This window comes from Bubalus bubalis, chromosome 6 (assembly GCF_019923935.1).
Source record: "Bubalus bubalis isolate 160015118507 breed Murrah chromosome 6, NDDB_SH_1, whole genome shotgun sequence".
NCBI classification, from domain to species: domain Eukaryota; kingdom Metazoa; phylum Chordata; class Mammalia; order Artiodactyla; family Bovidae; genus Bubalus; species Bubalus bubalis.
In genome coordinates, this window is record NC_059162.1 from 116,768,383 (window position 1) to 116,782,270 (window position 13,888).

At 51.0% G+C, this 13,888-nt stretch overlaps 1 protein-coding gene across 50 annotated transcripts in view; it reads left to right on the forward strand.

The window, feature by feature from the left end:
* Window positions 1-13,888, forward strand: part of LRRFIP1 (LRR binding FLII interacting protein 1) — a 161,590-nt gene that overhangs the window by 65,863 nt on the left and 81,839 nt on the right. For 6 of the 50 annotated variants that reach the window (XM_006066755.4, XM_006066728.4, XM_006066732.4 and 3 more), the window contains exon 1: window positions 3,916-4,133. The exons of the other annotated variants lie outside the window; for them this stretch is intronic. In XM_006066755.4, coding sequence (XP_006066817.3) covers window positions 4,068-4,133 — 66 coding nt within the window. In that variant the 5' untranslated portion in view covers window positions 3,916-4,067. Of the gene's footprint in view, window positions 1-3,915; window positions 4,134-13,888 lie in introns of those variants that run through there. 50 annotated transcript variants of the gene reach the window in all.

Consider the following 13,888-nt stretch of genomic DNA (forward strand, 5'->3'; position numbering starts at 1 on the left):
AATCCCATGGACAGAAGAGCCTGGCGGGCTGCAGTATGTAGGGTCGCAGAGTCGGCCATGGCTGAGCGCACACACACCCCTGGTGACCTAACACACACCCCTAGTGACCTAACGCTGTGAGCACGGGGGTAAAAATGTAGTGCACGTCCATGGTTTCTCTTCTATAAAATGTCACTTTCTTTGACTTCTGCGTGGACTTTCCCAGCACCAAGTGTGTAGGCGACACTCAGTAGTCATCCGAACAAGTGTCCATGGTGAGTTTAAAAAACAAGAGCGGGGTGGGTACTGCCGAGAGAGGGCCCCAGGAGGGCCCCTTTTCATCGGAGAGCTGCTTATATCAAAATAAAAGCAACTAGACCCTCAACACTGTGTTCTGGGGCCCCGGCGTCTAAATAACAGAGAAGTGTGAATTCTGCAGCACTTAAAATGCAGACTGACATTTGCCCTACAGCTGGGACCGGTCTGAGCTGTCCCCCCAGGGTGGCTGGCTGGGACACATGTCAGAATGTCCTGGCCTCTCATCTACAAGGATGTTGGTACAGCTGCTGCGGCTACTGGGTGGAGTCAGAAATCTCTTGTGCCTTTACTATTATTATCTTACTGTTGGTGTTGTTAGTTTGTTCCTGGGACTAAAATTAATCAGCCAGTTGCTTCTTCTGAGACAGTGTCCTGCCACCTGGGGCTTCTGCAGCTGGGCCCTCCCATAGCTTCTGTGGGGGCTGTGGGTTTGTTGTCTTCTCTGGGGCTACTCACCATCTTTCCCGGTTCTCAGCCATGTTAACCTGTTGTTGCCCAGCTTCCCTCCTGCTGCAGAGCAAGGCAGGCAGGCCCGGGTGCCTTGTGGGGGGTTTCTGGAGGCAGGGGGATGGTAGGGGGCCAAGAGGCAGCCAGGCGGCTTCACTGACTGTGCTCAGGGGGGCTTCCCCTTCACCCTGGGCACTTTCATTATCACTGGCAGGTTTCAGATGAAACTCGAGACACGGGGGCTAAGTAACTTGCTCACAGTCCTACAGCCAGTGACAGGGCCAAGAACCGAGCCAGAGGGTTTAACTCCAGGGCCCACTTCCCTATGCGGTTTTCATAAAGCTGACAACTAGCAACTGGAAGGCCACCCGGGAGGTGGTGGGGAGGGGGTGCCCGTGTCTACAAGCATTGCCCTGAGACCCGCAGGACAAATGAAGCCTTTTCCCTGGGCCTGGCTCAGGGAGATGTGGTCACAGGGTTCCAGGTGGCAAGTAGCTCTAGAATCTGCTGATCTACATCAGAATATTCCAACTGATCAGATCAGATCAGTCGCTCAGTCGTGTCTGACTCTTTGCGACCCCATGAATTGCAGCATGCCAGGCCTCCCTGTCCATCACCAACTTCCGGAGTTCACTGAGACTCACATCCATCGAGTCAGTGATGCCATCCAGCCGTCTCATCCTCTGTCGTCCCCTTCTCCTCTTGCCCCCAATCCCTCCCAGCATCAGAGTCTTTTCCAATGAGTCAACTCCTCGCATGAGGTGGCCAAAGTACTGGAGTTTCAGCTTTAGCATCATTCCTTCCAAAGAAATCCCAGGGCTGATCTCCTTCAGAATGGACTGGTTGGATCTCCTTGCAGTCCAAGGGACTCTCAAGAGTCTTTTCCAACACCACAGTTCAAAAGCATCAATTCTTCAGCGCTCAGCCTTCTTCACAGTCCAACTCTCACATCCATACATGACCACAGGAAAAACCATAGCCTTGACTAGACGAACCTTTGTTGGCAAAGTAATGTCTCTGCTTTTGAATATGCTATCTAGGTTGGTCATAACTTTCCTTCCAAGGAGTAAGCGTCTTTTAATTTCATGGCTGCAGTCACCATCTGCAGTGATTTTGGAGCCCCCCAAAATAAAGTCTGACACTGTTTCCACTGTTTCTCCATCTATTTCCCATAAAGTGATGGGACCGGATGCCATGATCTTCGTTTTCTGAATGTTGAGCTTTAAGCCAACTTTTTCACTCTCCACTTTCACTTCCAACTGAAGGCTCCCAGAAGGCGATTTTATTAACAGGTTATCCTTCTCATCTGTGGAGCTGTTATTCAAATTATCTTTGCTTTCCGCCAGAGATTCCCCAAATCCCATAGGTATTTACATAAAATAACTTAAAATTTTCTCCAACGTGTTTAATCAAGAACTGTTAACACACTAATGGATTTTAAAAGCGTTATAGTAAGAAGACAAGGTATTAAAGGTACGCATTTCAGTCTTTCTGAAAGTTATTCTTGCGAACCTGACTGTCCTGTGCATTAAAGCTTGGCGGCCGTGTTCACTTTCATCAAAGCTGACACCTGCTGTTTCTCCCGCGGTGGCCACTCTGGGTCTTTACTCGGCCTTGCTTTTCTGCTGCCCCTACTCCCTCCTAGGTTAGAACCTCCGGGCCCCCCAGAACCTCCTCTGTCCACCCCGCCCCGTCTTCCACACACATACATACACCCTTCCTTCCAGAGCCCCCTCCCCTGAAGCCAGAGCGGGAAGGTGAGCGCACACAGTCCGCAGCGCTGACACTTTACTGAGAGCTAGGTTAGGGTGGAGGAGATCGGGAGACGGGGCGACGGTAGCATTTAAGTGCGCATTGGTGGTCTCTCAAGACGCTTGCTGGAGCCGCCTTTGCAGACACCTCGGCCCAGCCTTCCTGTTGGAAGTTTTCATTTTGAGGTGGGGAGGTGGTCTTTCTGAGAAGGGCTTCCGAACACGTGCCCTCAGGGCGAGGTCAGCAGAGGCCGGGGCCGCCTGGATGCGGCGTAGGAGCAGGGGGCGCCGCGGGCGCGGGGCATGGCCGGGACAGGCTGGCATTCTCATAAAAATCTGCGTCCTTCCTTCCCGTCGCTCCCGCCCCGGCCTGGCGAGGTCGGGACACGTTTCCATGATTTGCTTGTAGGACTTTTAAAGAACGAGTCACGCGTGTTCTGGGGCTGGAGGAGGCGCGTGCGGAGCCGCGGGGGCCCCATCCCGCCGCGGACACTCCCCTCCGCGCGGCCCCAGCCTCGCACGACCTCCCGCAGGACCCTGGACGGTGCGGCCAACCCCCCCGCCCCCACCAACCCCGGCACTGAGACCCCGGATCCGCGCCGAACCTTATTCTTCTGCCGCGGCTTGTTGAGCGGGAGCCGGGCGGGGGGCGCACTCGGCCACCGGATGCTTGTTCTCACCCCGGTGGGCAGCGCATTCTGCTCGCCCTAGAAGGCGGCCCTTTCTCCGGGGGACGCGTTAACGGGGTACCCCGGCCAGCAGACGTTGCGGAGCTCGGGCGAGGCTGTCGTGTCCGTAGAAGCTCAACTTGGCTTGAATTTGGGGCCGCAGCCCAGCACCGACGGCGCGGGGGCGGTGGGGGCGGCGAGGGGTGAGGGAGGCGGAGGCGGGCGGGGGCAGAGGCGGGGCCTGGAGAGACTGAAAGCTCTGCCCCCAGAGGACCCCGCCCCCATTACCCCGCCCCCGGAGGACCCCGCCCCAGGGCCCCGCCCCCGGAGGGCTCCGCCCCCGTGCAGAACCCTCCCCCTTACCGACCCCTCCCCAAGGGGAGCCGGGCCCCGTGCGTACCTCCCCGCTCCCGCATCTTCCAAAACCCCTCAGTTCACCCTCCCTCCGCGGGTGGTGAGTGACCAGGGCCGGCCGGGGGTTTTCTCCTCGGGTGGGGACCGAAGGGGGCTGCCCGGTGATTAATGATCGCGCCGGGGGGCGCGGCGTGGGGGCGGAGCGCGCCCGGTGGACCTGGAGGGCGGCGAGGGCGGAGCGCAGGGGCGGAGCTCGCGGGGGGGGCGGCCCCGTCTCCTCGGCTCCCCGCACCGCCCCCCGCCCCGGCCCGCGGGCCCCGGCCACCTGCGCCCCGCCCCTGCGGCCGCGCCCGAGCCCCGGAACCGCGGAGGCGCGCTCCGCCCGGGCGAGGGCGAGGTTGCCGTCCCGACGCGCGGGTAGTCTCAGGCACCGCGATCCCGCCGTTCTCGGCATGCGGCTGCGCTGAGAGTCCGCCCGCGGATCCCGGGAGCCAGACGTCCACTGAGGATCTCTGCTGGCTGTGTGAGAAGGTGGTCTTCAGCCGGCAGGATGACCAACCCTGCGGCCGCGCAGAACCAGGAGATAGACTGCCTGAGCCCAGAAGCTCAGAGACTGGTAAGAGGACAACACATCTCCGAAACGTTTGGTTCTGACTGCGAATGTTTGGACCTTGTGGATGTGCTGGGGCCGACCGAGGGCGGGCGCCACCTTCCACCGCAGCCATCTGTGCGTGCTGAGGTGTGGGTGGGCCCCGCCTGGCCGGGGACCCCCTTAAGCGAAAGTCCGTCCCCATGCGAGGATGTGCGACGGGGCGGGGGTAGGGAGTTCTCGGTTCAGTTCGCGGTTTCGTTTGTGCTGCCCGCCTTGCGCCCCGAAATCACGTTTCCCCGGCCGGCGTTCCTCGCCACCGCGGAAAGGAACTCGGTCTGGGCCGCTCAGGCCGCATTGTCCAGTGGGGTGTTTCGTCCGCGGATCCAGCCGAAATCTGAGACCTGCGCGTGGTCTATAGAGTTTCACTCAGAACTGCTAGTTTGGTGTTTTACAAAACAGAGCACCTGGGCACTGGTGCCCAGGGGCGGTGCCTTCAGCCTGAGGCTGGCACCCCCAGCGGCTGGGTGGTTTGCAGTGTTTATCCTTCTCTGGGCCTTAGAGCCTTCTCTAGTTCCCCGAGACTCCAGTTCCCAAATCCTCTTTGGCTGGTCTCCTGGGGTCTCTCCGTCTGGAGGGGACCTTTCATCTGTGGGATTTTGCAGTTATCCAGCTCAACACCCAGTATTGGGACTATGGATGTGAGGCATTAAGAGTCCAGCAGGGGATGAAGTGGGGAAGGTTTGTAATTACCTATTTTCGTGTGGCTTGTGGCTGATCATGAATGGAATATTTAAAAGTGAAAGGGTGCAATTTGGAAAAGACATACATTATTAAGTTAATACTGTAGAGAGAGAGAGACCCTAGATTTTCACTTTATTGGGCCTTTGTGGAACCTTAATCAAAGTGTGAGCCCGGAATAATCACTCCTTCACCAGGCAGGAATTAACCCCCTACTGAGTGTTTCTGGAAGGTTCAAGATGAATAAGACTGCTCTGCCCTCAGCTTCCTTGTCAACCCCAGAAAGAAGTATAGAAATAGATTCTGATGAACACACACTTGAAAATCACATTCCTTGCTGAGGACTGTCAGGTGGGTATTATTTTTAATGTCCACATTCGGTGTGCTCCTCTGGCCTCACTTAAGGTTCCAGCCTTGAACCAGACCCCTGGAGCTGGTTCCTACCCCTTCGCCTAATTGGGAACCTGCAGAGAGAGCCTTGCGTCAGCATCAGGGAAGGGCCCTTGGAAAAAAGAAGGGTGGGAATGCTCTGAGAAAGGCCGGTGCTCCCAGGAGCTGCCTAGGCAAGCCATAGATGGCAAGAACAGACTGATGTTAGTCCTGGGCAAGATTCGAGCTCAGAGGAATGAACTGCTGGGCACGGAGAAGAAGAATGACCGTGGGGAGCAGGATCTGAGGCAGGAGTAGAAATAGCACCTCTTGTTCAACGGCACTCAATACAGCGTCTCTTTAAGCCTTAACTTACCTCAGGATCGGGTCTGGTGGAGATGTGTGCCTCACAGACATGCTGCCGGGAGCCGGTGCCAGGAGAGACTGGAACAGCTGCTCATTGAGAAGGTGCCCACCCGCTCCTGCCCGCGATTCCAGGATCTAGTATAGTCAGAAAACTAAGGCTGTTTCTCTTTTTTGTAAGTTGTGAGCAGAATTCATTTGGCAGTGACGGGAAGCTATTTGTGTCCCCTCCCAAGTCTCATCGAATTGTGGGGTCCTGTGCTAAGGTCTCCAGGTCCCATTTATTTGGCTGATGGGAGGCTATTTTCAGTCTTTATTCTTCTTAGTGTGAATGCGCATACATTTCTCTGCAGCCCCGTTAAGGTACTTGATTAAGGACTGTTACTCTGAGCCGTTAGAGAACATACAGTGTATGCCTCTTATTACCCTTCTAAAACCCAAAAATGCTGAATTCTGAAACATCCTTGGTCCCAGGGGTTTTCAGTAATCAGTTGTGAACTTGTTAGAGTTTTTGTTTGTTTGGGAGAGGGCTTGTTAGGGAGGGGTTTATTTGTTTTTAGTAAAAAAACAGCAAAAAAAAATTTTTTTAAAGCAGAACATGGGGAACAGAAGTAAAACACAGTCCTTGTTTTATGACGTTAGTGGTTGAAAGGAAACAAGTGGGGTGGGGTGGGGTGGAGTGGGGTGTTGGGTGGGCCATGTCCGAAGGACTTACCCAGCGGCCACCCTGGGCATTAGTATTCCAGCCAGAGAAGGGTGGGCATTTCAGACTGGTTTGTGCCGGCCTGTGTTCAGCGCTAAGTGACCCTGTGTTCCAGGAACAGGGGTCCCCAGTGGAGGAGGAGGAGGGCTGGGGCCCCATGGGTGTGAGGCCAGAGCTGGGATTGGCAGGAGGACATGGATTTGTCTAGCTCCACCTCAAAGCAAAAAGCAGGATCCGAGCAGGAAGTCCAGGCTCCTTGCAGGAGTGGACAGTGTGGAAACCATGTTTCCTTAACTTGGGCAACTTCCCCGTGTGCACGCCGGTTGTGTCAGCTGGCTGCTTCCCACGTACTGAGCAGCACAGAGTCCTCGCAAACACCCAGCCCCATCCTGAGAGAGGCTGTCGGGGGAACGTGGACCCCCTAAGTCTCCTCTCATTGTAGGTGCCTGTGCCCGGGTCCGCTGGCCCTGGCGAGTAGAAACACGCAGCGCTCGGGTGCCTGGCCCTGATAGGCTCAGCCTGAGACTGGGTGTTGGAACCCTGGTTTGTGTTAGGTGCATCATTGCCCCAAGCACTTAAGATATAAAAGCAGTAAGTTAGGTCTTTTCTCTTAGTAGTAAAAGTGTCCCACTAGGGCAAAGATGGAGACTCAATTTCCCCTTTTCTTTAAGAATTAGTTTCTGTTCAGCCTGAACTTATGTCAACGGAGCGGAAGCCTCATTTGCACCCTTTTTTTTCTTCTTCAGATCCTGCAGTCTACGCTGCCACTTACACTGAGCACAGGAAATTGCGTTATTTATAGCGGCTCAAGTGTTTTCAGACAAAGTTGATCCGAGTATTACCTGATTAACAGTGAGGTTCTTATCTAGTTTCTACAGAATTACAAGGTTGCATGTTGGTGTGATATGTTTGCTCCTCAAAAGGCAATGTTCAGGAGGAAATTCTTATCCTTGAAAAATCAGGCTGTGTGACTCAGCAAAGGAAATGTTTATGACTGGTTGATTACTCATATGCCAGTGTTTGCAGAGTATCTGATCATACTTAAAAAGTTTTGACCTCGGAGCCCCATTGGCCACAGGGTTCAGGTTACTAACCTGTTAGAGCAGGAAGGCTGCTATATCTCACTGTATGTTAGACATGGGTCGGAGAGAGAGGAATTTTTGTTACTTCACTGCTTTTACTCTGGGGCACCCCAGTTTTAGCGCACGCACACTCGTGTGTGTGTGTGTGTGTGTGTTTTAAAGCAGGTTATTTCCATATTTTCGTGGATTGGATTTACCAGAACTTTTACTGTTCAGACTATCTAGAAAAAGTAAATGAACTTATAATTTAAACAAAGCACTGTCTTGACTACATCCAAGATTCAGTGATTCAGAATTCCTGTGCATTTGATGGTGGTCCACTTCTTAAATCCCCTTTCTGAGACTGATGTTTTTGTTTAGTGAAGGGCCGGAGTTTCAAGTGGTTTTCTCCTTCAGGCTATAAGCTGACAACTTTAAAACCTGTGTAAATACTTTGGTCTGGACTCTGAAGGAGAGCTACTTTGTAGTTTAAATTACTATAAAGATTTAATTTTCCTTTTAACTAAAATGTTTCATTTATGTGTTTGTGTCCTAGAGCTTATCAGAGCAACATGGTTTCTGATCCTCAGGTCTGTTTTATCTCTGGCCGGTGGGGGTGGAATTCTCGCTGGGGGGAGAGAAACAGGAGTGGGCTTTTGGTGTAGGTGGGCTATCTCCCCAGCACACTTACTCCTGGTGGGTGTTTCAGCATGCTGGTCTTCTCCCCTGTCTTGTAAACTTCCTCTGAGCTGAGTTCACGCTGCTGGGACAGAGACACTGTGTAGGTAGACACAGTTGGTAGCGTTTCCCAAACCCCTGCTGTGTCAGCGATCTTCAGGGTTTCCTGTAGAAGTCTTCCCTTGCCCTGGCATATCTCAGGGGCAGTTAGGTTATCTCCACTTACACATAAAGAGAAGATGGGCTCCGAAGGTTCAGGGGACTTTCCCAAGACTGCACAGCCACAGGCCGCGGGGCCCGTTGAGCCCCAGGCAGGATGGCTCAGAGCTGATGATGGTCGCTGCCACCCCCGTCCAGCCTGCTCAGGCAAGGTCTGGCGAGGCGGCGGGAGAGCATCCTTGCTGGTGTCAGCCTGTCTTAGCCCCAGGCTCGGGCCGAAGGACGTCTTTCTGCTAAGGCAGCCTCTTAGGACCACGTCCTTGCAACTGAAGTCTTGATTTGATTAACATTTCCTTTCTATTTCTGGTAGTTTTTCAGACAAAAGAACACTCAATGGGCTATTTTTTTCTAAATAAGGACATGAATAGAAACCACATAGCTGCCAGCATTTTAATTTTTCTGTAGTTCATACCGTAACCACGTTTTAGCTGTCACTTGGGTCAGCCCGTAGTGGGAACTGCTGGGTACCAGCCTCATTCCCAAGTGTTGTAAAGCTCCTCCCCACCATCCAAACAGACGAGCCTGCTGAGAATGTTTGAGGGCTCCTGGCCCTTTTCTGGCTGGTTCCAGGAGGATCACCTGGGCAGAGGAAAGGGTGTCAGTAGCTGTGTGCTGCCTGCGTGGGAAAGCATGGGGCTACTGGAGCGTCAAGTCTTTTTTTTGAGAAGGACCAGTGTCAGTGTTTTGTGTCATCTTAAAGGCGTGGGGGGTGGGGCGGCTTCCCAGATGGCTCATTGGTAAAGAATCCGCCTGCAGTGCCGGAGAGACAGGTTCCGTCCCTGGGTCAGGAAGATCTCCCGGAGAAGGACATGGCAACCCACTCCAGTATTCTTGCCTGGAGAGTCCCATGGACAGAGGAGCCTGGGCTGGAGTCCATGGAGGGTCACAAAGAGTCAAATACAGCTTAGTGACTAAACAGCAAGAAAAGTATGCGGTTTACAAGGAAGAACCCGAGCGGAGCAGGTGAAGCGAAGGCCATGGAGCCCAGATGGATTGCCTGGAGGGAACCTGTCACAGGGAGCGCTGCTCAGGTGAGGCCAGGCTGCTCCCACCTGTCACTTGTCAGTCACACATGAGGTTATTTGCGACTATTGCTTGCTTGTAGCTCCAATATGCTGAGACCATGAAGGAAGTATGAACATCCCTCATCTCAGAAAAACGTTTAAGATGTATTAACACCAAGAGGAGAACTTTTTGCACGGAAAATACTGTGCCCTGTTTTGTTTTTATTTTTTAGTTTTTATTCATTCGGTTTTATTTTTGGCTGTGCCGGGCCTTCATTGCTGCACACAGGCTTTCTCTAGTTGCAGCGAGCGGCGGCTGCTCTCTGTTGTGGTGCACAGGCTTCTCATTTCGGTGGCTTCTCTTGTTGCAGAGCACGGGCTCTAGGTGCTCGTGCCTCAGTCGTGCGGCCTCTGGGCTCAGCGGGTGCGGTTTTCAGACTCTGGAACACAGGCTCGGTGGTTGCGGCACCGGGCTTAGATGCTCCGTGGCATTTGGGATCGTCCTAGACCAGGGATCGAACCCGTGTCTCCTGCACTGGCGGGCGGATTCTTTACCACTGAGCCACTAGGGAAGCCCTAAGTATGCAGTGTTTTTGTTCATCAGCTTGAGTGCGGGTCGCTGCTAAGCTGAAGATTGTTTTGTGAAGTTTGAATAGGTAATTGATATTAGTCTGCTCTCCGTAAAGTAACATGAACACTTTTGTTCGTGATTAAAATGTTTGTTCTTTTGGTGTGTTTCTCTGAGAAGAAAAGTCAGGAGATTTCCAGTAGCAAAATGGGGAAAGAGAACTCTGTGGACAGTCTCAGTGTAACAGATAATTCACCCCTTTGTAGACCAAACATTTCAGAGGCAAAGCAAGCTCCCCGAGATCATGTCACTGGGTTTCCAAAGTGACGTGATTTGTCCAAGTTGGCACAATGGGCGAGTGGCAGAGCCAGCACTCACAGCTTGGGCTTGAGACCCCTCTCAGGACCGTCTTGGTCTTTGGAAACCCTGGACCCTGCTGAGAACACCACCACCAGGAGAGGTGGTTTCTACGCCTGGTCCCCCGAGACCAGAGGATGCGGAACCAGGACTCGACCTCTGGGCACAGACACGGGTGGCCTTGTGAGGTCAAGCCTTCTTTGAAGGCTGCTGTTTTATAGTCCATAACTCATCTGATTTGATTTTGATGGAAACATAGTGTTTTAAATAACCGATTAAAGTTTAGCCTGATTAGTCCTTAACGGTATGTCCTCCATATCATCAAGTGAAGTTGATAACTTGTTTATTCTGCGGCTTCAGCACTGGCCCCCAGACCTGTGCCCTGAACCGGTGGTCAGGCTGTTTCAACAAGCGTGGACATGCAATAGAGGGGTTCAGCGCCCCCATTGCACCCCAGAGTTTTAAAAAAGTGATTCCCAGTCATGTCAGACCCAATGTCCCTTTTTATAACAGGTTTTTAATATCCTTGTTACTAAACCGGAAATGAAATTCCTAGGTGGTAGAAGCTACCTTCACACATAATTTCAAGTCAATATAATGTTTGCACCGTAACATTAAAAAGAAATCAAATGAAAGTAAAGTGCAGGAACAGACTGTGAATATTGTGACTAACTCTTGGGAAGGTTCTGAACAAAGCCGTGTATAATCTTTCCTGATTTCCATGCAGATTGCATTCCTGGAATATTCGATGTATGTTGAAAGTACCCATAACATTTTGAATTTACATGTGAGTCGAGATCAGTTTGTAGGTCTGAAAGTTATGAATGTGGGTTTTAGATCTGGTGGGAAAGCTCCTCATTGTACAGGCCTGCCTGAGGACAGGATGGTTGGCATGCCATGCCCTGCCCCCAAATGCCATCAGTCTCTGCTCCAGTCACTGTGACTTCCCAACACCTGCCCCTCCTCCCAGCATTCCTAAATGCCCTCTGCGAGCTGGCACACACTCCCTGACAGCGTCATCCCAAAGTGCCTTCTCCTCCCTGGCGATCATACAGTTGTGGCTGCAAAGGCAGGCCCCCTTGTGGAGGGACTTACCATGATTGAGGGGGTTGGAAAGGTGAAATTTCGAGACTGGAGTCCAATGCCCGTGGCAGCTGAGGGGCGCAGGGAGGACAGTGGACACACATACAGAGACCCGGGTGGCCACTGATTCTGGGCTGCCAGCCTGATGTTCCCTCTCCTGTTCCTGCCTGTGCGGGAGAACACATGGCCCCATCTACTTGGTTTCTTTGACTAGCACGCTATTTTTAGAATCTACTGCATATGAGGAGTTGGGGGTCTATGTAGAAAACAAAAGTTGGTGGCTGTTGTCAGTTCCTGTAGCCAAGTCAACTCAGCAACATAAAAAAGATCAGAGCGTACATAAATAAAATAGAGATTAAAAAATCAGAAAAGATCAATGAAACCAAGACCTGGTGTTTTGAAAGGATGAGGAAAATTAGCAAACCTCTAGGCAGGCTCCCCAAGGAATAAAAGGGAGAGGACCCAAATCGAAGAAGAAATGAAAGAGCAGAAATAACAACTGAGACCCCAGAAATACAAAGAATCATGGGGAATACTATGGACAGCCGCATGCCAATAAATTGGACAACCTAGGAGAAATGGGCACGTTTCTAGAAACACAGCCTGCCAAAACTCAGTCAGGATGAAACAACCAATTTGAACAGACTGATCACTAGACGTTAAATAGAATCTGAAATTTAGGGAGAAAAAAAAAAAAGAACCTCCCTGCACACAGAAGTCTGGGACTAGACAACTTCACTCGGGAATTCTACCAAACATACAAGGAAGAACTTATATGTATCCTTCTTAAACCATTCCAAAAACTAAAGAAGGGGGCACACTCCCAGACTCATCCTGTGAAGCCACCAACACCCCGATGCCAAAACCAGACACAGACACTACAAAAAAACGAAAGGTACAGGCCAGTGTTGCTCGTGGATGTAGATGCAAAATATTAGCAAAGCACATACAACACTTCATAGAAAGGGTCATGCACACAGTCCCGTGGGATTCATTCCAGGGTCACAAGGACAGTTCCACATCAGCAAATCGATCGACGTGATATACCGCATCAACAAAAGGAAAGATGGAGACCATGTGATCACTTCAGTAGATGTGGAAAAAGCATTTGACAAAATTCAGCCTTCGTTTATGGTAAAAACTGTCACCAGAATGGTTATAGAGGGAACATATCTCAGTGTAATAAAAGCCATTTATGATAAACCCACATTCAACATAATACTCAATGGTAAAAAGCTGAAAGCCTTCCTGCTAAATTCAGGAATAAGACACAGTTGCCCACCCTCATTACTTCTATTCAACATAATATTGGAAGTCCTAGTCATAGCAATCAGACGAGAAAAAAAATACAGAACTTACCTGGTGGTTCAATGGTTAAGAATCTGCCTTCCAATGCACAGGACATGGATTTGATCCCTGATCGGGGAACAAAGGTCCCACATACCACTCAGCAGCTAAGCCCATGCGCCACAGCTAGAGAGCAACAAAGAACACACAGGCCGCAGTGAGGACCCAGCACAACCAAAATAAAAGTAGGTAAATAAGAAATACAAGGCATCCAAACTGGAAGAGAAGAGGCAAAGCTGCTACTGTTTGGACATAAGATGATGCCCTATACAGAGAACCCTGAAGTCACCACGTAAAGCCTGTTAGCACTAATAAATGAATTCAGCAAGACAGCAGGATACAAGGTTAGAAACCTGAACCTGTTGCATTTCTTTAATAAGAAAATATCAGGAAAATAACCTTTAAAAAAAATCCTGTTTAAAATCACATCAAAAAAAAAAAAACCTAGGACTAAACTTAACCATGGTGGTAAAAGAGCTGTATGCTGAAAATTATTAAATGTTGATTAAGGAAATTGAGGAAATCCACGGGATCACAAAGTGTCAGACACAACTGAGCAACTGAACTGACTGAACTGAAGGAAACTGAAGATAATTCAAAGAAATGGAAAGATATCCCATGCTTTTGCTGACAAAGGTCCATATAGTCAAAGCTATGGTTTTTCCAGTAGTCACGTAGGGATGTGAGAGTTGAACCATAAAGAAGGCTGAGTGCTGAAAAACTGATGCTTTCCAACTGTGGTGTTGGAGAAGACTCTTGAGAGTCCTTTGCATGGCAAGGAGATCAAACCAGTCAATCCTAAAGGAAATCAGTCCTGAATATTCATTGGAAGGACTGATGCTGAAGCTGAAGCTCCAGTACTTTGGCCACCTGGTGCGAAGAGCTGACCCACTGGAAAAGACCCTGATGCTGGGAAAGATTGAAAGCAAAAGGAGAAGGGGACGGCAGAGGATGAGATGGTTGGATGGCATCACCCACTCGACGGACATGAGTTTGAGCAAGCTCCGGGAGACAGTGAAGACAGGGAAGCCCAGGGTGCTGCAGTCCATGGGATTGCACGGAATCAGGCACATCTTAGCAGCTGAACAACGACGTAGATCACCAGAACAGAGAGCCCAGAAATAAACCCACAAACCTCTGGTCCAACTTCAGCAAAGGAGGCGAGAATGTAAAATGGCAAAGCAGTCTCTACAGGTGGTGTTGTGAATACTGGACCGCTGCATGTAAATCAGTGAAATTAGAACACTCCCTCACACCATATAAAACATAAACTCAAAATAGTCTAAAGA